Below are 23,890 nucleotides of genomic sequence, written 5' to 3' on the forward strand. Positions count from 1 at the left end.
TCCAGCTTTTTCAGATTTCGGAGGTGACACCACTTCAGTCTGCAAAGATGCACTGGTTTGCTCAACACCACATGTGTTCAATCAAAGGAATAAGAAGATCTGAATCAGGAAAAAACTCTTTTGTCTCTCATGAAAGCAAATCCTTCTCTTAGATGTGGTTCATGCAAAGAATAAAAAACAGACAAGTTGCACATTATTATGTACACTTGCTTTGTTCTTTAGTACTCAGAACCCACTTCTCTGTCTGGTCATTAAGCCTCAGGGATTTATGAGAGGAATTAGGTTGTTGCCTTTATATGTTTTATCGGGCCAGAAGTTCCAATAAGGCCTGGTCCAGTAAGTTTGGTGATCACTTCCATCCAGTCTTCTACGGTCCATGGCAGCTTCTCTTCAGCCTCACTGGAAGCTGCTTTTCTTCTGGTTTATGTTTCATTTCCATCAGTTCTCTCACAACCATCAACTTCTGCTTCTGTTCGTATAGTTTTCATTTCTTTTGTTGGACAACTTTTATTTACAGTCGTGTTCCTTTAAATTTTCTGACCTGAAACGTGTGTGTTTCCCTTTCACAAGCTTCCCATTTTGTTTCTGTGAACAACCAGCATCTTTTGTTGTTTTTGGAGGATTTTTTTTTAAACAGCTTGCTTTCTTGCTGAGTGTTTGTTTCCTGATAATCAGGCAAGTTTAATAGCATATTATGGGCTGGAAGCTCACTCTTTCACCTATAGACTAATTGGCAATTGCTTACATTTGTTTAAAAAAAAATTACATCCATAAGCGGTTTCTAAATTTCCCCTTTTACTGATTGACTTCATAACTTTCTTTCCGATTCTAAAAAAAAGTTGTAAATTACATACAACATATTTTTTTATTCAGCTTTATTAAGCCAGAAAGAAGCTGTTAAATAAATCTATGATTTAGTTCTTAGGAACATACTCCAAAAGTTGCCACTGAATAATGTCAGCCAACTTTCGTGATGAAAGAAAATGTTGGTTGAACAGAAATAAGACCGATCCTGCCCTCTAGTGGTTGGATGCTGAACTGAAAAGCGTTTATTTCTGTTTGCGATGGGGCGTTCAGGTCAGTCGGAGAAATTTGCGCTTTGCGCTACTGAAATCATGCCACGTGAGTTTGCCAAAGTCAGGCAAGCACAAAATTAGAAAAAGTCTTATTAATAACTATTTAAAAAAGACTGTTATGAAATTAATGGAATTTTTTTGCTTTTTTCCATTAAATGTCAAAATTTGTTGTGAGAAAAGTCTGAGTTGTATAGTTTCCCGGCGGCCGAGAAGCCAACTAATTCAACGGCACGTCGGGTGAAGGGTCAGGTGGTACAGATGGGCCAATAAGATAGCGGCGTCCCTTTTGTACCCGGAAAAGGAATTCTTGCGACAGGTTTGTTGTGGTTTGTGAAACACTGATTTGTTGTTTTGAGTCGCTGCTTCTGGTTTTGAGACTGTTTAATCTGTGACCATCACTTGCTCATTAATGACGTCTCTTAAGGGTTGATATTAAAGGCGTTAGTGTAAGTTTTCTGTCATTAGTCCGAGCCGTTCATTGGGTCAGGTTAGACGGGACGTCTCAGGCTCCGAGTCTTTACTGAACTACATCTAATGTTAAACGTGTTTTTACTCATAAGAACAGGATTAAAACTACTAAGAGTGTTTTGATTTCACCATCTGTGTTTCATTTTAGATAAAAAGATGTAAATAATGCAAACTGCTCTGGTATAGAACCAATCGTAGATAAAATCTCTGAATCACTGCTTGTGTTTTGATTTTTAGTTGCTTATGTAATACATTGTTTAGTCAGGAGCATGTAATTTATATATTAAGCTGCAGAAATTGGGTTTAATTTCATATCAATATCAAATTATTAGATTTCTTCAGACTGGCTGCTTTTTATTAGAAGCAATTTGCATATTTTTGTCCTTATAAATTGATTATTTTAACACCTGCTTTCTATCTTGAACGTTTCTCTCCAATGTTTTATTGCTAAGTTTAACTCAGAGAAGTCTAGGTTATTGTTTTTCTGATTTAAAATTAGTTCCTCACATGATGACGGTCCAGTTCAGTCAGTGTCAGTTTTTAATGTCTTCACAGCACCCGTCTCACATCCTACTTTTCTCAACAGCTTCATCCAGCCAGTCCATGGCAGATCAGTATGAATATGTCGCTGTCAGTCGTGCTCCAGCGGAGCCTGCAGCAGATGCAGGACACAGCTGGTTTCCCGGACCCCCTCCACCTATATATTCCTGCACCCTGACCCCAGAACTGGAGGCCAAAGCACGGGAGGAGCTACAGGAGAAGCCAGAGTGGCGTCTTAGAGATGTCCAAGCACTCAGAGACATGATTCTTAAGGTTTTGAACTGTGCTTTTACATCAATATGAGCGTTTGGGACATTAAAACTAAACTGACAATAGCTTATACTTGTAATATGAATTTAGTATATTGTATGATCCATCAGACACAATATGTTTATTTAAGAGCTTCACATTCAGCAACAAAAGCTACAGATTAATATTGACTCGTTCTAATTAGTATCTTGAATAAGCAGACTTTTAAAAGTAAATTAAAGGAGATTTCTTCTTTTTTAAAAGACTTTTTTCCCTGTGGCTCTTCAGGAACAGCCCAATCTCAGAACCCGATTGGATGATGCCTTTCTGCTGCGCTTCCTGCGGGCCAGGAAGTTTGACTATGACCGTGCCCTCCAGCTACTACTCAACTACCACGCGGGCCGTAAGACCTGGCCGGAGGTGTTCCAGGACCTAAAGCCATCCACGGTAAAACACGTCCTAGACCTGGGATTCCTCACAGTCCTACCACAGCCGGACCCAATTGGGAGATACATCCTGTGTCTCCGGCCAGGTTGGTTTCTGCTTCAGTCATAACCTGTGTAACCTCCTCAAATTTACCATCCTCTGGAAAACTTTGAGGCAAAAATATTCACCCATAAGAACACAAACATCAATATAAATCACTAAACATCCATTTAGTTTTCTATGAATCACTTAAACAACTTCAGACTTGCTGAGAAGCGCAGGTACCCCAAAGAAAAAGCCGATTCTATGTAGAAAATACCGATGACATCAAAACAGTTTTTATTTTAAGCTTTGGCACATCCAAGACATCCAAGGGGGGGGGGGAGCAGAAATATTCAAGTGAACCCAGTCTAATTAATTGGATTAAATGGTTCAGAAAACAAACGAGCAGAAAAATATTGTAGTTTGATGATTTTCATAGCAGTTTTTTGTGTGTGAACATATTTTGCTGTGTAGGTCACCAGATGATCAAAACGCATGAAGAATGTAAGAAAACAGCAGAAAAAATGGCGCTGGGTTTAAGAAATGTTATCAAAATAAAGTGACTCCTAAAGTTCATGCCACCAACTGTAACACAGACAAAATGATCACAAAATAAGGAAAAATGGAGAAAGATGCCTGAAGAGGACAGAGGGGTTTTATTGTCTTTATTCAGTAGAATTCTCATTCTGAACAACTGAGCTGTTTATTTCTGCAAAGTGAGTTTTCCTTCTGATGTGGAATTACTCCCACAGGGAAATGGAAACCAAACGATTATCCTTTTGTTGACAACGTGAGGGCCCTTTATCTGACCCTGGAGAAGCTCATCCAGCCAGAAGAAACGCAGGTGAATGGAATCGTCATCTTGGCCGACTACACCGGCGTGGGCATGTCACAGGCATCCAACCCAGGCCCGTTCCTGGCCAAGAAAGTTGTGAGCATCCTCCAGGTGAGACGCCATGACTTCTTGGTGCAAATACAGCAGATATGTTTGGAGGAAGCTGTTTCCACACACTTTCTTCCACACTGTTTTTTTCCCCACAGTGTAGCTTTAAAAACATTTTTTTTAAATACAGAATTGAAAACAACAACCTGAGGGCACCTTTCCTCTAGTTATGCAAGATAAAATTGCATGGCTTATATCATGAAATCTGTTCCGTACAAATCAGTTCTCGTTTTGAATTGACCTCATAAAAACAGACGAATATTACATTTTTATTAACTATTCTATAAACTGCATAGGATACAATGTGGACATTTAAAGCATAAAGAGAAAATATGTAAATATGCTGTACAACTAAAGTTTGTAAGTAAAGAAGTGTTAAAATGCAGGAAAATTAAGCATAAATTAATTCAACTGATGTTTACTTAATGTTCAAGGGAATGAAAAAAATTCTGAATCTGGATAAACAAAATTTGATGGACTTTTTAAGATGTATTAATTACTAATTAAAGAGGATTAATTCGCTATCACCAGATAGCATAGAGAGCAGTCACCCTCACAGCAAACCAATGAGAGAATCTGTCCTCGTCAGAGGTTTCCGTTTGGCTCCGGTGGCTCGCTCAGTTCTGTCGGACCCATTCCTAATAAGAAAGTGAGGTTTAGGTGGAAGGCTGCCCACGATGCTGCCTGACATCCTGGGAGGCTGTCTGGTCTGCAGTCATTTCTCCTTCTCTCTTTGGCCTCACTCAGCTGAAAGACTGAAGTCCTGGATGATGCCCATCCAGAAAGACTGAAGGTGCACAACCACAAAAAATATCATTCAAATCCAAAATGGTTTGGGTTGCAAAGGCCAGGACACTGAAGAGAACTCCTCCCAGTTGTTCTGATTTACAAAAGACAATAAGTTTCCAAACCCACAGAGGAGGACCTACCATTAATCTGGGGCTGTTACTGGAAGTTCCAGTGATGTAAAACACAGGCGTGTTGTTTACAGATTCACCAGAGAAATTCAGCTAAATCCTCAGCGACGCCTCGATCGATGGCTTATTCAGCATCCATCTTCCATCCTGCCTGCTCTCCATGAAGTCAGCCTTATCTGGACTCTTGTCTTATCTCTGGTTCTTCCTCTGATAAGGCGTTCTTGAGTTTTCTGCTGAGTCAGCCACAGTTCAGATCAGATAGAAATGTTGTCTTTAAGGGAAAATCATTAAAATCCAACTAGCAGCAGCTGATGGATAAAAGTTCCAAAGCATTTTTTTTTTTTAATATATATATAAGTGTCTTCCACTTTTTTGGTGCTTTTGTCACTGGAGCTTGCTACACCAGTTTCCCATTAAATCTAATGGAAAGCTGTCAGTTTTCCTCACTTTCAGCTGGAGATGCACTTTGACTGCTGGAAATGAGGAGGAGGGCTGCAGGGGAACACCGGTTTGCACTGCAGGCAGGGCATGAAGCAAAAGTCAGGCTGTTGCTTCACCATACGCTGAAAAGGAAATACAAGGATCCAGATGTGTTTGTATGCGTCTACAGTAAGAGGAGGAAGAGGGAACAACCCACATGAAGCAGGAAATAGTGAACTGTTTACTGGTTTTACTCCAGAGCATTTCTGGAATGTGTTCAAATATAAGTTGGAATAAAACATCCCAGTAATAAGGAAAGGGAAGAATGTGACACCTTTGTTTCATACACTGCATATGATATGATAACTGTGATGTTCTGTGAATGAAACACTCGGTGAGCTGTGAGTTTGCATGTTTTCTGCTTCCCAGGACGGCTTTCCAATCAGAATCAAGGCCGTGAACATCATCAACGAGCCCAGGATTTTTAAAGGCATCTTTGCGATAATCAAGCCGTTCCTGAAGGAGAAGATGGCAGAGAGGGTGAGGATTGTCCTTGAATTGTCTGATTCTTGGCCATTTTTTCCTTTTCTCCTGTCACTGTGTTGAAAACCGTCTGAGATGTTTTGCTTTCCAGAAGAATTCAGTGAAACCATCTGTTAGTAGCTTTGTGTTCATTAAAACCTGCAAACTACTCGTTTCTTTTACATGAGTTTGTTTGAAAGGTCTAGTTGACCCAATACAGACACAATGGAGCCTTGGAAACAAAAAATCCAGCTTCTGTTTCCTTCACAGTCCTGAAGGACTCCTGTTTGAATTACACCAGGTCATCTAGGAAACATCTGCAGAAGTCATCCTTCATGTGTAACACCGACGACGCCGTGCAGAAAACAGACAAATTACTTCTGAAACCTTTACTCAAAGTAAAAACAAGCTAATTTCTTCATCTGAAATCTGAATGTAAAGCTGCTGATTTTATGGGTTTGATACTTTACATTATCTGAAGAGGCATTTACTGCATATCCAGTCCAGGAGATTTACAGTCCAGCCACAAAATGTAGCGTTTAAAGTCTGTATGATAAATACACTATGATCCATGTCTCCATTAGCCAAGCCAACTTTATTTATAAAGCACCTTCTGACAGCTACTGCTGAACAAAGTGCTAAGCATAAAAAATTTACATATCAAAACAGAAAAGAATAATAAATAATTAACATATTAAAACAGAAAAGAATAAAACAAAATATAAAACCAGTAAAAAATAATATAAGAAAAAAAAAAATAAAGCAATAAAAGCAAACTCATTCTGTGTAAAATGAAAATAGGTGAGTCTTAAGAAGGGATTTAAAATTTAGCGCATCATGAAAAATGATAACTATCACTACGATGTTACTAAGATACCTCGATATTGACCGAGACTGAAGAAACTTCCTGTTCCTGTCACTCTCTCCAGTGTCCTAGCCTGAGCTGACTGTGATGTAATAGAACTGGTTAAAGCTTAGAGCCATTTTTACCCTGTATCTGCTGGTGGTGTCGTCTCTGATTCGTCTCTGATGTCGTCTCTGATGTCGTCTGATTCGTCTCTGATGTCGTCTGATTCGTCTCTGATGTCATCTCTGATGTCGTCTCTGATGTCGTCTCTGATGTCGTCTCTGATTCGTCTCTGATTCGTCTCTGATGTCGTCTCTGATGTCGTCTGATTCGTCTCTGATGTCATCTCTGATGTCGTCTCTGATTCGTCTCTGATTCATCTCTTATGTCGTCTCTGATGTCATCTCTCATGTCGTCTCTGATTTCGTCTCTGATGACGTCTCTAATTCGTCTCTCTGATGTCGTCTCTGATGTCGTCTCTGATTCGTCTCTGATGTCGTCTGATTCATCTCTGATGTCGTCTCTGATTCGTCTCTGATTCATCTCTTATGTCGTCTCTGATTCATCTCTTATGTCGTCTCTGATGTCATCTCTCATGTCGTCTCTGATGTCATCTCTCATGTCGTCTCTGATTTCATCTCTCATGTCGTCTCTGATTTCATCTCTCATGTCGTCTCTGATTTCGTCTCTGATGTCGTCTCTGATTTCGTCTCTGATGTCGTCTCTGATGTCGTCTCTGATGTCGTCTCTGATTCGTCTCTGATTCGTCTCTGATGTTGTCTCTGATGTCGTCTCTGATGTCGTCTCTGATGTCGTCTCTGATGTCGTCTCTGATGTTGTCTCTGATGTCGTCTCTGATGTTGTCTCTGATGTCGTCTCTGATTCGTCTCTGATGTCGTCTCTGATGTCGTCTCTGATGTCGTCTCTGATGTGTCTCTGACTCGTCTCTTGTCGTCTCTGATTCGTCTCTGATTTAGTCTCTGACGTCGTCTCTGACATCGTCTCTGATGTCATCTCTGATGTCGTCTCTGATGTGTCTCTGACTCGTCTCTTGTCGTCTCTGATTCGTCTCTGATTTAGTCTCTGATTTAGTCTCTGATGTCGTCTCTGATGTCGTCTCTGATGTCGTCTCTGATGTGTCTCTGACTCGTCTCTTGTCGTCTCTGATTCGTCTCTGATTTAGTCTCTGACGTCGTCTCTGACATCGTCTCTGACGTCATCTCTGATGTCGTCTCTGATGTGTCTCTGACTCGTCTTTGATTCGTCTTTGATACGTCTTTGATTCGTCTCCGACGTCGTCTCTGATTCGTCTCTAATTCGTCTCTGATGTGTCTCTGACTCGTCTCTTGTCGTCTCTGATTCGTCTCTGATTTAGTCTCTGACGTCGTCTCTGACATCGTCTCTGACGTCATCTCTGATGTCGTCTCTGATTCGTCTCTGACGTCGTCTTTGATTCGTCTTTGATACGTCTTTGATTCGTCTCCGACGTCGTCTCTGATTCGTCTCTAATTCGTCTCTGATGTTGTCTCTGATTTCGTCTCTGATGTTGTCTCTGATTTCGTCTCTGATGTCGTCTGATTCGTCTCTGATGTCGTCTCTGATGTGTCTCTGACTCGTCTCTGATTCGTCTCTGATTCGTCTCTGATTTCGTCTCTGACGTCGTCTCTGATGTCGTCTTTGATTCGTATCCGACGTCATCTCTGATTCGTCTCTGATTCGTCTCTGATTCGTCTCTGATTTCGTCTCTGATTTCGTCTCTGATTTCGTCTCTGATTTCGTCTCTGATGTCGTCTCTGATTCGTCTCTGATGTCGTCTCTGACTCGTCTCTGATTCGTATCTGATGTCGTCTCTGATGTCGTCTCTGATGTCGTCTCTGACTCGTCTCTCATGTCGTCTCTGATTCGTCTCTGATTTCGCCTCTGACGTCGTCTTTGATTCGTCTTTGATTCGTCTCTGATGTCGTCTGATGTCGTCTCTGATGCGTCTCTGATGTCGTCTGTGATTCCTCTCTGATTCATCTCTTATGTCGTCTCTGATGTCATTTCTGATGTCGTCTCTGATTCGTCTCTGATGTCGTCTGTGATTCGTCTCTGGTGTCGTCTCTGAGGTTTCTGTGATGTCGTCTCTGATTCGTCTCTGATTCATCTCTGATGTCGTCTCTGACTCGTCTCTGATTCGTCTCTGATGTCGTCTGTGATTCGTCTCTGGTGTCGTCTCTGAGGTTTCTGTGATGTCGTCTCTGATGTCGTCTGATTCGTCTCTGATGCCGTCTTTGACTGGTCTCTCATGTCGTCTCTGATTCGTCTCTGACTCGTCTCTGATTCGTATCTGATGTCGTCTCTGATTTCGACTCTGACGTAGTCTCTGACGTCGTCTCTGACGTCGTCTTTGATTCGTCTTTGATACGTCTTTGATTCGTCTCCGACGTCGTCTCCGATGTTGTCTCTGATGTTGTCTCTGATGTCGTCTCTGATGTCGTCTCTGATGTCGTCTCTGATGTCGTCTGATTCGTCTCTGATGTCATCTCTGATGTCGTCTCTGATGTGTCTCTGATTTCGTCTCTGACGTCGTCTCTGATGTCGTCTTTGATTCGTATCCGACGTCATCTCTGATTCGTCTCTAATTCGTCTCTGATTTCGTCTCTGATTCGTCTCTCATGTCGTCTCTGATTCGTCTCTGATTTCGTCTCTGACGTCGTCTCTGATGTCGTCTTTGATTCGTATCCGACGTCATCTCTGATTCGTCTCTGATTTCGTCTCTGATTTCGTCTCTGAGTCGTCTCTGATTCGTATCTGATGTCATCTCTGATGTCGTCTCTGATGTCGTCTCTGACTCGTCTCTCATGTCGTCTCTGATTCGTCTCTGATTTCGCCTCTGACGTCGTCTTTGATTCGTCTTTGATTCGTCTTTGATTCGTCTCTGATGTCGTCTGATGTCGTCTCTGATGCGTCTCTGATGTCGTCTGTGATTCCTCTCTGATTCATCTCTTATGTCGTCTCTGATGTCATCTCTGATGTCGTTTCTGATGTGTCTCTGACTCGTCTCTCTTGTCGTCCCTGATTCGTCTCTGACTCGTCTCTGACTCGTCTCTGACTCGTCTCTCTTGTCGTCTCTGATGTCGTCTCTGATGTCGTCTCTGATGTCGTCTCTGATGTCGTCTCTGATGTCGTCTCTAATTCGTCTCTGATGTCGTCTCTGATGTCGTCTCTGATGTCGTCTCTGATGTCGTCTCTGATTTCGTCTCTGATTCGTCTCTGATGTCGTCTCTGACTCGTCTCTGATGTCGTCTCTGAGGTTTCTGTGATTTCGTCTCTGATGTCGTCTCTGATGTCGCCTCTGATGTCGCCTCTGATGTCGTCTCTGATGTCGTCTCTGATGTCGTCTCTGAGGTTTCTGTGATGTCGTCTCTGATTCGTCTCTGATGTCGTCTCTGATTCGTCTCTGACGTCGTCTTTGATTCGTCTTTGATACGTCTTTGATTCGTCTCCGACGTCGTCTCTGATTCGTCTCTAATTCGTCTCTGATGTTGTCTCTGATTTCGTCTCTGATGTTGTCTCTGATTTCGTCTCTGATGTCGTCTGATTCGTCTCTGATGTCGTCTCTGATGTGTCTCTGACTCGTCTCTGATTCGTCTCTGATTCGTCTCTGATTTCGTCTCTGACGTCGTCTCTGATGTCGTCTTTGATTCGTATCCGACGTCATCTCTGATTCGTCTCTGATTCGTCTCTGATTCGTCTCTGATTTCGTCTCTGATTTCGTCTCTGATTTCGTCTCTGATTTCGTCTCTGATGTCGTCTCTGATTCGTCTCTGATGTCGTCTCTGACTCGTCTCTGATTCGTATCTGATGTCGTCTCTGATGTCGTCTCTGATGTCGTCTCTGACTCGTCTCTCATGTCGTCTCTGATTCGTCTCTGATTTCGCCTCTGACGTCGTCTTTGATTCGTCTTTGATTCGTCTCTGATGTCGTCTGATGTCGTCTCTGATGCGTCTCTGATGTCGTCTGTGATTCCTCTCTGATTCATCTCTTATGTCGTCTCTGATGTCATTTCTGATGTCGTCTCTGATTCGTCTCTGATGTCGTCTGTGATTCGTCTCTGGTGTCGTCTCTGAGGTTTCTGTGATGTCGTCTCTGATTCGTCTCTGATTCATCTCTGATGTCGTCTCTGACTCGTCTCTGATTCGTCTCTGATGTCGTCTGTGATTCGTCTCTGGTGTCGTCTCTGAGGTTTCTGTGATGTCGTCTCTGATGTCGTCTGATTCGTCTCTGATGCCGTCTTTGACTGGTCTCTCATGTCGTCTCTGATTCGTCTCTGACTCGTCTCTGATTCGTATCTGATGTCGTCTCTGATTTCGACTCTGACGTAGTCTCTGACGTCGTCTCTGACGTCGTCTTTGATTCGTCTTTGATACGTCTTTGATTCGTCTCCGACGTCGTCTCCGATGTTGTCTCTGATGTTGTCTCTGATGTCGTCTCTGATGTCGTCTCTGATGTCGTCTCTGATGTCGTCTGATTCGTCTCTGATGTCATCTCTGATGTCGTCTCTGATGTGTCTCTGATTTCGTCTCTGACGTCGTCTCTGATGTCGTCTTTGATTCGTATCCGACGTCATCTCTGATTCGTCTCTAATTCGTCTCTGATTTCGTCTCTGATTCGTCTCTCATGTCGTCTCTGATTCGTCTCTGATTTCGTCTCTGACGTCGTCTCTGATGTCGTCTTTGATTCGTATCCGACGTCATCTCTGATTCGTCTCTGATTTCGTCTCTGATTTCGTCTCTGAGTCGTCTCTGATTCGTATCTGATGTCATCTCTGATGTCGTCTCTGATGTCGTCTCTGACTCGTCTCTCATGTCGTCTCTGATTCGTCTCTGATTTCGCCTCTGACGTCGTCTTTGATTCGTCTTTGATTCGTCTTTGATTCGTCTCTGATGTCGTCTGATGTCGTCTCTGATGCGTCTCTGATGTCGTCTGTGATTCCTCTCTGATTCATCTCTTATGTCGTCTCTGATGTCATCTCTGATGTCGTTTCTGATGTGTCTCTGACTCGTCTCTCTTGTCGTCCCAGATTCGTCTCTGACTCGTCTCTGACTCGTCTCTGACTCGTCTCTCTTGTCGTCTCTGATGTCGTCTCTGATGTCGTCTCTGATGTCGTCTCTGATGTCGTCTCTGATGTCGTCTCTAATTCGTCTCTGATGTCGTCTCTGATGTCGTCTCTGATGTCGTCTCTGATGTCGTCTCTGATGTCGTCTCTGATTTCGTCTCTGATTCGTCTCTGATGTCGTCTCTGACTCGTCTCTGATGTCGTCTCTGAGGTTTCTGTGATTTCGTCTCTGATGTCGTCTCTGATGTCGCCTCTGATGTCGCCTCTGATGTCGCCTCTGATGTCGTCTCTGATGTCGTCTCTGAGGTTTCTGTGATGTCGTCTCTGATTCGTCTCTGATGTCGTCTCTGATGTCGTCTCTGACGTCGTCTCTGATGTCGTCTTTGATTCGTCTCCGACGTCATCTCTGATTCGTCTCTAATTCGTCTCTGATGTCGTCTCTGATGTCGTCTCTGATGTCGTCTCTGATTCGTCTCTGATTCGTCTCTGATGTGTCTCTGATTCGTCTCTGATGTCGTCTCTGACTCGTCTCTGATGTCGTCTCTGACTCGTCTCTGATTCGTCTCTGATGTCGTCTCTGATTCGTATCTGATGTCGTCTCTGATGTCGTCTCTGATGTCGTCTCTGACTCGTCGCTGACTCGTCTCTGATGTCGTCTCTGATGTCGTCTCTGACTCGTCTCTGATGTCGTCTCTGATGTCGTCTGACTCGTCTCTCATGTCGTCTCTGACTCGTCTCTCATGTCGTCTCTGACTCGTCTCTCATGTCGTCTCTGATTCGTCTCTGACGTCGTCTCTGACGTCGTCTCTGACGTCGTCTCTGACGTCGTCTTTGATTCGTCTTTGATTCGTCTCTGATGTCGTCTCTCCTGTCGTCTCTGATGTCGTCTCTGATGTCGTCTCTAATTCGTCTCTGATGTTGTCTCTGATGTTGTCTCTGATTTCGTCTCTGATTTCGTCTCTGATGTCGTCTCTGATGTCGTCTCTGATGTATCTCTGATGTGTCTCTGGTGTCGTCTCTGAGGTTTCTGTGATGTCGTCTCTGATTCGTCTCTGATGTCGTCTCTGATGTCGTCTCTGATGTCGTCTTTGACTGGTCTCTCATGTCGTCTCTGATTCGTCTCTGATTCGTCTCTGATGTCGTCTCTGACTCGTCTCTCATGTCGTCTCTGATTCGTCTCTGATTTGTCTCTGACTCGTCTCTGATGTCGTCTCTGATGTCGTCTCTGATTTGTCTCTGGACAGTACATCCTCCATGGCTCAGACCTGCGCTCTCTGCACCGGAACATCCCGCCATCCGTTTTACCGCAGGAATACGGCGGCGCTTCCGGCCGGCTGGACATGAGTGCGTGGTCTCGACTGCTGCTGGACTGTGAGGAGGAATTTCTGGTTGAGTTCTGCCAACCTGATCCACTAGAGGGCGTGGAGCTGCCAGAGTCCACACTGTTTGACGGCGAGCAGGCTGGAGGGAAGGATGACGACACCTTCAGGGCGCTGCGATCTCAACTTTATTACTGTTACTGATGCACGCACAATCCCATCACTGAGCAGACATTTTCAGTTTCATCTGAGACATGTAGACTTAGAGGGCAAGTTGCCAATATTCTGCTTTATTTACGTTACTAACTCAGCACGACCTGGAGAGCAACCCAGCATTTAGCCGGTGGTCCACGGCAGATCTCTGCTAAAGAGGATTTGGACATAAGCCTGTGCATGTTGAGCCATGATTGTTCCATCTGGGTTTCTACTGTTCGGTGTTCATATGTTAACTCAAACAGATCTGTCTTGCTTAAATCCTCTAAAAATCCACCGCAAACTTTCTCATCGTGCTTCGAAGAGAACATTGTTCAGCTTAAACTTTATAGAAACCAGTCAGATAAAGCTGGTGGCTGTTTTAATAAAACAGAAAATACAGTTTTTTTTTTTCCTGTTAAAGGCTTTGCACTGCAGTTTAACGCAGAAACACGACACAAAGAGCCTGTAAATAATGTATGAATTGAAATTACCCCATGACTTTAACTAGTGGAAGCAGCTAAAGGCTCATATCAGCATCGGCTGACCTGGGAAGTCTAGTTTTGCACGTTGATCATGTCCCGCTTTCCTTGTTTCATGCTAACGAGTCAGAAGGAATAATCACAACAAAAAAACAAAATCTAACTTTAAATATTTCATTTAATAACAGGCAGTTTTAATCTTTAATACTTTCAGACAAAGATGAATTAATTGAATGAGCTTATTTATTGTTCAGCCACACGGTTCAGTTACAAACTAACGAGACAGTTTCTGTGTTTAGCAGCATCTAAAACTTTGCCTTAAACTGTTGCATGAATTATTTGACTTACAGGAACCAAAGCAATAGTTGCTGATCGGATCAGGGCTGTGAAGAAATGTTCGGATCAGCTGAATATGAACTGACTGAATGCTTTTTTTTGTTGTTTTGTCTTTTCTTTTTTTTTTTACAGCCTTTGTTTTTTTGTTTTAGGCTTAAATGTTGTTCGTTTAGGTGACCTGCCTTTATATTTTATTGATTTTACCATGTTTTTGCCAGTGTTTCATCACACAGTCTTAATAACTGACCACAGGAGTTGCATGAGGAGTAAAACGATAGAAACATCTGCTTTGCCAAAATGTACACCAAGCCATGTACAGAAATATGCAATAGTGTTGCATCTGTTTTCCACTGCTAACTGGAGAACACAAGTCGATTCTTTTATATTTTTTTTTCCAACCACATCTGTGACTATAAGCTGTGTTTGTGTTACTGAATATTTGTTAAAAGTAAAGTGAAGATTAAAAACCACACAGTCTGGTGCTGTCATGTTTGTGCTGTGAATGGCAAAGAATGTTATATGCTGCAGCCTCCGGGGAACTTTTTTGCTGCTTTCGCAACTTATTGCATCTGTACAAAGATTTCCAAGCTGCGTTTATGGGTCCCCAAAGATGTTCCAAATCCCTCGCAGAGAGCAGCATTCACATCCTTCTAGATTACTGTTTTATTAAACTGTCTTTCTATGTTAATAACAGGAGTATCAACTCAACATTGAAAAAGTTGGGAGACTCGAAACTAAATCAATTTAGCTTTATTTCTTCAGTAATAATTCATGATATCACTGGACATATTGTCCAGTTCAATCCAATTAATTGGAATCCAATCATGATCTAATTGAAACAAAAATCCATTGTATGACCTGCATTTGTCCAGTTTACAGTAACACTGTTAATATTAACCAGCTTATAAAATAATGGCCTAATGAAATCGATATCCTGAGTTTCAGAGGAGAGGAGAGAGGAGGGAAATCCTCCCTGGAAAAAAGTGTCTCAGGTGGAGCGATTCTAATCTACTGGAAATCCCTGCATAAACTCATGAAGATTTTCAGAAATCTCTGTGAACAGAGATCACAGGAGTTGCATGAGGAGTTCAACTTTAGAAACAGTCCACTCTTAAATCCACACATGCAGATTAAAGCTCCATCATATGTGAAGAGGATCCAGAAACACGCCGTCTTCTCTGGACCAAAGCTCATCTAAAATGTTCTGAGTGGAAACCTGGATGAAGATGTGGAATAGTTTGTGGACAGCATGGACGGCGTGTCCTGCAGACTAAAGAGGAGAGGGAGCATCCAGCTTGTTATCAGCCTGCATCTCTGATGGGATGGGGTTGCATTAGTGCCGATGGCGTGGGCAGCTTCCACATCTGGGAAGCTCCATCAATGCTGAAACATCTGCTCCCATCCAGACAACGTCTCTTTCAGGGAAGACCTTGCAGGTTCCACCATGCTGGACCACATCCTGCATCATCACAGCAGCATGGTGGAACAGGAGAACTGGTCTGCTGCAGTCCAGTTTCACAAGTACAAAAAATCTGGAGCATCATAGAAGCAGAAAACCAGTAGAGCAACTGGAATCCTGCGTCAGACCAGAAGGGAACAACATTCTTCTCTTAAAACTCCAGCTGATGTCCTCGCCTCCCAGATGTTTCCAGACAGATGTTAGAAGAAGAGGAGATGCTAAACATCATCCTGGAACTACTTTTTACAGACGTGTTGCTGCATCAGGTTAACAGTGAATCCAAGTTTCCCATGAAATGAAAATGTCTCATTTTTAAGAGCTGATGTTTATTCTATCTTAGGGATAAAATATGGGTTGATGGTTGGAAATCATTGGTTTTATTTTGCACAACATCCTGATTTTTTTTCTTTCTTTTTAAAGTCTCTGATTTTTACGCTATAACAAGGAAAAAATGAATTCATAACTGTGTGCAGTGCTGTGATCCTGTTACCAAGGAAGAAAATTATATTTACTAAAAATCACACTACATCACCCATTAGTTGACATCACCCTGCAGCCTTTGTCCTTAATTCTCTCCTGACCTCACCCCCTCCTGCACCTGAACCCCACCTCAATAAATACCATGAACTGAAGGCAGATCTGCAAGCTTCATGGAGAGGACACTTCCCAGACAAACCATACACTGAACACATTAATACAGTTATTCATCATTCAGACTTCAGCCAGGATGCAGACCTGGTTCAGGTGGACGTGGGACAGATTCACGGCAGGTATCAGTCACACACTGAGCCGTCATGTCATCCCCTAAATGGTCACTGTGTAAAGTTTTACTGATCAGAGTGTTTCTATGTTAACTTTCTATTCTGCTGTAAGAAATAACTGATTTTCTCCACCTGGATCCTTCACATGACCAAAAAGCCATCGTAACATTTACCTTCACCTCTTTTTACTTTCCTGGAATGAAACCTGATCTGTATGTTAAGAAACGTTTGTTTTACTAATTATATTTAAACTAAAATACTCTCAATTATATGACTAAAAGCTGAAGTTATATTTCTGGTGATGTGACCTTCAGACCCTCCTGCAGCTGAGCATCAAGACCAGACCGTTGTCTGGTGGAAATCCCTGCAGGGCTCAGAGACGACTCCCGATTACTGTCATCTGTCAGCCATGTTCATAGACATCTGCAAAGTGAAAAGGAATCTTTGTAGACTAAATGACGTAGATCATAGGTGTCAAACTCTGGCCCGTGGGCCAGTTTTGGCCCGCAGTGAGAGGACATTTGGCCCACCCAGTAATACCAGATGACTACCATAGCTGGCCTGCTGACAGCACATGTACAGCCAATAAAACCCAAGAATGCTCTAGTGGTGGTCTGGTGAATAAGTCAGGACAGGACCTTCTCTTCTGTTGACTGTAGTCACAGGAACATCAAGCTTCTGCAGCAGAGAAAGCTAAATAAACCCAGCTCTTCAATGAGAGTGTTTTGTAAAAAAATAAATAAATAAATAAAGCAAACTGAAAGTTTGTGAGCTCGTGTTTCTGGTGATAAAACAACCATTTTCAACAAGATCCTGAGCAGCACGTGATTTTTCCACCAATCAATGAGGTCCATTGTTATATCTGGAATTTTTTTCAATAAATGTCAATGTTGGCTCACATGTTTGTCCAATTTTAAATTTTGGCCCACTGTGTATTTGGGTTTGACGTGGATGGACGTGGACAATGTTGTGTCATTCAGTGGAATACTGTTTTAGAGGTATCCAGAGGTGGCAATTCCTGGTCTAGAAAGTAAAAGTCCTGTTGTTCCGACCAGTCACCAAACCTGATGAATTTAATTAGCTGAGTTTATTTGCCAGGTAAACAAGCCTGTTAATGAAAACACCTGTTTAAATGTACAGGTAGATCCAAAAACATGGCAGGACTTTTCCTGGACCAGGAATTGCCACCTCTGATGGTATCCATGATGGTCTTTTGGAACTTGGTCCAGTCCACCAAGTTATGCTGCCAGTCATCAGATACCAGCTGGTATGGGAGGAGGCCAGAGGAAGAGATGGAAGCCATGGTGGTCTCATGGTTTCACTCCAAGTCCAGCACCCTGAGACTGAACAGTAAGAGGAAGGATGGAGATCAGGAAGTAACGCCATCCAAGATGAAACCACAGGGAGAACATCAGGAAGATAGCTCGCTGTGATGAATTGCTGAACAACACCAGCCGGCACAGAAGAGGAAGGAAAGCAGGAACCAAGAACCTCCAAAGAAGGCAATAATGGTGGAATTTGACTTCCAGATCCTGACTGATAAACTGATGATGGCAGCAGAGACCGATGTAGAGATGCTGACCAACAGAAACATCAAGATGTAAAGTTTAATTATCCAGCACCTTTCACAGACGCTCGTTACGAAGCGCTTCAGAAAAAGTCGATAATATTCACAACAACATAAAATGCACAGAACAAACCACATGAAGTAGAAACAGAAAGTAATAAATCATTGGTCAGGAGAGCGGTTCCAAGAGATCGAACCATCACAGATTTCTGTCCAGATTATTTCAAACTAAAAATATGTTGAAACAAAGTAAATATTTGTCACAATAAACAAAACAAAACAAGCTTCTGAATTTTGAAAAAGATTTTGGATGAAGTTGAGCAGTTATCTAAAATCTATTTATCAATAACAAAATAAATAAATAACACTTTCACCGCAAATTTACATTTAAAGCGCAATTTAGGGAGCATTCACATCAGGACAGTCCGCTGGACTCCGTCTGATTGGGGACTCGGCTCAGTTGTAGAAGGGTGTATGTGGACCGAGATCGTGTTCACGTTGCACTTTGGTCAAACATGCCAAACCTTGACAATAATATATCCCCATTCCCACCAAAAGTGGCGCTGCACTAGTATTTAGCTAAAGAGAGAACAATTCCCCATGAAGAAGAAAACTCGGTTGCGAGTTAAATATGAAGATGAAACTATCACTGCTTTGGGCTTTTTATTTTGTCTCATGCAAGTATCCTGCAGAAATCCACTGCAATAATGGACGCAGTAACACCAGACGAGGCAGAGGACACTTATCGCCATCGCTATGTATTTACCCACAATGCAATGCTATGTCAAATGCAGGAAGTGACTTTTTTTGTAGTCTGCTTCCTGTATTTGGTGCGATTGAAACGGGCCGAGACCTGGGTTTGTAGGGGGACCAAGTTCACTTCTTTGGTCCGAATCAGAATTCCTTTGGCGCGTTCACATTTCCCCAAACGAAACGGACTTTCCGATCAAATGGACCAGGATTCGGATAAGAAAGGCTGATGTGAATGTGCCTTTAAAGTAGCGCAATGTAACTTTCTGACCCTAAAACTCAGCTTCTGACTGATTTTGAAAGCACACTGACATTATTACAGTAATTCTATGCATTCCTGGAGCAGCTGTCATCTTGCATCATCCTGAGCTGAGAAACTGAACTGTAGTACTCTCATTACCAGGACACTCCATCACTTTACTGCTGAGTTTTGCTTCAAAGCACCGCATTACTTACTCGCAACTGGACATCAATACACTCTTAAGCGTCATCATGGCTGATTCATCAAAACAACCCAAAACGACATGACCAGAGGAAGAAAGGTTAAGACAGGAGTGAACATCGGTCTGACTTTTACTGGCTGAAGAGGTCATAGAGAAGAGACAGGATGAGGATGGATGCTGGACTGGCCATCATTTAGGAGAAAATATAACTGGGACTTAATTGGATTAATTTAGGTCTGACAGGCAAACTAGAATCTGTAATTTATCATACAGAAGACTCATAGAAAATTATCATTTCTCTTTGCAGATGAATAAAGTGTTTTTATTTAATTTCAAATGTCTCAATGGAGATGTCCATGATGAGGATTATTTACTTGAAGCCTTTGCTAAAGAGATCTTTAAAGTTGTTTTGAAGGTGAATAAAAGCCCAAAAAATGATTCACAAAATAAAAATCATGCTTTGTATAAAATATGTGAAGCAGTGAGGTCACGAATGAAGCAAGAAATGTGAATCATTTTCCATACAACCACAGGAGTTTCCCTTCAGACCAACGATGCAAGCCGTCCACTGCTGATGGGTCTGAGGCCGATGCAAACGAGCTGGTAAACATACCACGGATAACAGCCAGCTGCTACATCCAAAATGCCTCCTTTATTATTCATTTATGACACTCACTTTATCCCTACAGGGTTGCTGGGAGACTGGAGCCCAGACCGACTGCCAGTGTGCCCTGAACAGGACACCAGTCTGTCACCGAGCCAAACCAGACAAACAATGGCTCAAACTGGTCAGAGAAAGACAGAACAGCTGAAAAAAAAAAAAAAAAAAAAAAAACAATAAATAAATAAAATAATGTCCTACATCATAAATCCTCTGAAGTAATTTTCATTCTACTAAATACTTTTTAAATATTTTTTTTTTATATATCATTCTAAAAATAAAATTAAATGTACAAAATTAAAAATTGTATTTAAAAGAGCCCGAACATTTTAATCATCGTACAGTATTTTCATGTCTTTAAACACCGGGTTTAAATGATTTGTAAGTCAATCTGTTCTGTTTAGTTACTATTTGGCCGTTTCTGGCAGCAGGATCATAGTTGGATGGTGTCCGAGTACTTGAAGAGATTTTGAAGGCTTCGGATAATTAGACAGTCCCCTGAGCTGTGAGCTCAAGATGAAAATAAATCTGGCCGTAGGCCTGCTGGTCTGATGTTGAACCACTTACACAGAACAAGATTCTGACTAAAACTCCCAAGCCCGTTTCCCAAGCCTCCGTTGGGGTGTTGTTTCTGTGATGTTCATTTAATGAAAGGACTGTGTGTGTTCTGCACTCATAGCTTAAGAGTTCATTATAAAACAATTTCAAAAATAAAAATGGAAAATGAAGAAGGGGGACACAAAATGCTGAATTTTCTTCCAGGCTTTTTAAAGAGAAACCATAAAAATCCAGATGTTTTTGATTTACAAATATGGTGCAAGACTAAAGTCATGAATATATTATATATAGACCTATTATTATTATTATTATTATTATTATTATTATTATTATTATTATTATTATTATTATTATTATATATCTATCTATATATAGAACAGAATGCAAAAGTTTTGAGCAACTGCTCATTTTACTTTTTTTTCATCAATAACATTGGTTCAAAAATTAAATGAAACCTGCACAATGTAAAGAGAAATATACTTTTACCAGTTCTAAGGAGCTTGAAAGTGAATATTTGATCCAAGCAGCTTTAACATGTGAATGATAGAGGTGCATATTGTGTTTTTCTGTCCATGTTTTACCATTTTAGAAGTATGTTTAGGATCATTGTCACTGAAAAATTAAGCTTGAATTTGTTACTCTGATAAAAGCATTTAACAGCACGGACAAAGACTGTACACAGATCCTAGCAGACACATTTTGTCTGGAAATGTTACCCATGTACATTAGAGATTGCATAAACATAAGGCTGAGAATATGATTTTTTTTTTTAACCCCTGTTCTTGTAGCCAACTGGCTCCATCATTAATTTGTTAAGCTAATGAGTGAGGTTAAATGGTTCCATGTAGATGTAAGGAACACTCACATCTGCATTTTAATTAGAATCCGAATCTGTTTCCCCAGAAAAAACCATTTCGTTTGGAGGTAATGTGAATGCACAAATAAATTCTGATTTGGATCAAAGAAATGGACTTGGTCCGCCTGCAAACGCAGGTTTCATGCACATTGAAATGCGAAGCGGACCACAAAGCAAAGTGTATTGAAGGTTCAGCGCATGGCACCATGGATAAACACCAAGTAAACACCAAAACATCCAAGCATGTGGGATAATGGATGGTTCTGGTCAGGAGAAATAACTCAGAGGGAAGGCAAAGTTCTGACAGAAGTCAGATCAACACAGACCACCAAAAGTCTTCAATACGACCAAAAAACCTGCTCCACGTCTTTAGAGTCATTTTTCTTTAAGTCGAGTTGCAAGACGGGTCTGGAAACTTGCTAAACATATAGTAGGGCCAAAGCTGCTATGTTATCAGCAGAAGTCCACCATGCGCATCGGTGTAATCCGCAATTAAATGTGTTACATTTTTTCATTTTTATGTGTTAATTTTTCTATAAATAAGTGATCATAGTGCTGCACTGTGGCCTCACAGCAAGGTCGCTGGCAAGGTTTGGACAGTGACCTTTCTGTGTTTGCATGTTCTCCCTATGCATGGGTTTTCTCCAAGGACACCGGCTTCCTCCCACCATCCAAAGACATGCATGTTAGGTTAACTGGTTACTCTACATCAGGGGTGCCCAAGTCCGGTCCTGGAGATCTACCATCCTGCTGTTTTTAAGTGCAACCCTTCTCTAACACAACTGAATCAAATAAGTGGTTTGTTAGCAGGCCCTGCAGAGCTGAATGACATGCAGAAGAGGAATTCAGCTGTTTGACTCAGCTGTGCTGGACAGGGGTTGCATCTAAAGGTTGCAGGATGATAGATCTCGAGGACTGGACTTGGGCAGCCCTGCTCTACATTGTCCATAGGAGAGAGCATGAGTAGTTGTTTGTGTTTCTGTGACCCTGCGATGGACTGGCAAGCTGTCCAGGGTGTATCCTGCTTTTCACCCAAAGACTGCTGGGATAGGCTCCAGCTTCCCCTTCATTGGATTAAGCAGTTAGGATAATGAATGACTGAATAATTAATCATAATTAAAGTGTTAAAATCCCACCCCTGTGCATGTGTGTTTTACTGTGCCTGACTGTAAATGAGAACTGAAATCTTCCTGGTTGAACAAAATGATGTCACTTTGGACAGGAAGCAGAAAAAAAAACCATGCCAAGTTTTTGTGCCACCCTTCACTAGATTTGTGACCCTTGCTGACCCCCAGTTCCTGGCCCCTTCACACACTTGTTCCTGGCATCAGAACATGGTGCAGACTAATTTCCTGACAAGCACGGATTTTTGTTTCCTTCCCACATTTAAACCTGTGACTGAATACAGAACTAAAAAGAACATCTTCCAGCCTGACGTGGAGCTGCATGCTGGAGCTGCAGGCTGGAGCTGCAGGCTGGAGCTGCATGCAGGAGCTGCATGCTGGAGCTGCAGGCAGGAGCTGCAGGCTGGAGCTGCAGGCTGGAGCTGCATGCAGGAGCTGCATGCTGGAGCTGCATGCTGGAGCTGCAGGCAGGAGCTGCAGGCAGGAGGTGCATGCTGGAGCTACATGCTGGAGCTGCAGGCTGGAGCTGCAGGCTGGAGCTGCAGGCAGGAGCTGCATGCTGGAGCTGCAGGCTGGAGCTGCAGGCAGGAGCTGCATGCTGGAGCTGCATGCTGGAGCTGCAGGCAGGAGCTGCATGCTGGAGCTGCATGCTGGAGCTGCAGGCTGGAGCTGCAGGCAGGAGCTGCATGCAGGAGCTGCAGGCTGGAGCTGCAGGCAGGAGCTGCATGCTGGAGCTGCATGGTGGAGCTGCATGCTGGAGCTGCAGGCAGGAGCTGCAGGCTGGAGCTGCAGGCTGGAGCTGCATGCTGGAGCTGCATGCTGGAGCTGCAGGCTGGAGCTGCAGGCAGGAGCTGCATGCTGGAGCTGCAGGCTGGAGCTGCATGCTGGAGCTGCATGCTGGAGGAGCTGCAGGCAGGAGCTGCAGGCAGGAGCTGCAGGCTGGAGCTGCAGGCAGGAGCTGCATGCTGGAGCTGCAGGCAGGAGGAGCTGCAGGCAGGAGCTGCATGCAGGAGCTGCATGCTGGAGCTGCAGGCAGGAGGAGCTGCAGGCAGGAGCTGCAGGCTGGAGCTGCAGGCAGGAGGAGCTGCATGCTGGAGCTGCAGGCAGGAGGAGCTGCAGGCAGGAGCTGCATGCAGGAGCTGCATGCTGGAGCTGCATGCTGGAGCTGCAGGCAGGAGCTGCATGCTGGAGCTGCATGCTGGAGCTGCAGGCTGGAGCTGCAGGCAGGAGCTGCAGGCTGGAGGTGCATGCTGGAGGAGCTGTTTGCTCTGTAGCCTCGCAGCATGAAGGTCGTTGGTTCAGACCAACAGGGGGCGCTGTGAACACCCTGTGTGTGCGTGGGCTCTTTCCAGGTACACAGGCTTCCTCTCACCGTCCAGACATGCATGTCAGATTACTGATCACTCCCAGGAGTGCATGTGAACATGAGTGCTTGTGATGGACTAAGCAGTAGCCTATAGATTGGTTGGTTGTGTTATTATCTAATCTTCTTCTTCTGTAATCGAGTCTGGTTAATATTCTATAAATTGGTGCATTATGATGATAAATCTTGAGATTTTCATCCCTTTTTGATGAAATCAACAGTTAGATTATGCTGGTGGTGGGGGTGGGGGGGTTCCGGGTGTTTCTCCAAATCAGCGGCTGTTTGATTTGCGCCTAAAATAAATCCGCAGTGACACGCAGGATAACAAAGGAAGCAGAAAAAAGGGATGACATTTGTTTCAGGGATGGCAGTGTGGATGTGGATCCAGCCCACAGGAGGAGCAGGAGCCTCCACAGCTCCGCTCTGATTGGCTCACGCGCGACAAACTCCATTTTGGAAAACAGCTGT

The 23,890-nt window shown here is 43.1% G+C and overlaps 1 protein-coding gene across 2 annotated transcripts; it reads left to right on the forward strand.

Annotated features, from left to right (window-relative positions):
• The first annotated feature begins 1,346 nt into the window (after nt 1-1,346).
• ttpal (tocopherol (alpha) transfer protein-like) lies at nt 1,347-14,273 on the forward strand. Of its 2 annotated transcripts, none has more exons than XM_079239277.1 (6): nt 1,347-1,392; nt 2,131-2,357; nt 2,622-2,865; nt 3,554-3,747; nt 5,511-5,621; nt 12,796-14,273. In XM_079239277.1, the coding sequence occupies exons 2-6, from the start codon at nt 2,148-2,150 to the stop codon at nt 13,072-13,074; spliced, it is 1,038 nt and encodes a 345-aa protein (XP_079095403.1). In that variant the 5' UTR covers nt 1,347-1,392; nt 2,131-2,147; the 3' UTR covers nt 13,075-14,273. The 2 variants fall into 2 exon arrangements, with proteins under 2 accessions (XP_079095403.1, XP_079095404.1); XM_079239278.1 differs by lacking the exon at nt 1,347-1,392 and adding an exon at nt 1,442-1,522.
• The last annotated feature ends 9,617 nt before the right edge of the window (nt 14,274-23,890 follow it).

Source organism: Telmatherina bonti, assembly GCF_933228915.1.
Source record: "Telmatherina bonti genome assembly, chromosome: 4".
Lineage (NCBI taxonomy): Eukaryota > Metazoa > Chordata > Actinopteri > Atheriniformes > Telmatherinidae > Telmatherina > Telmatherina bonti.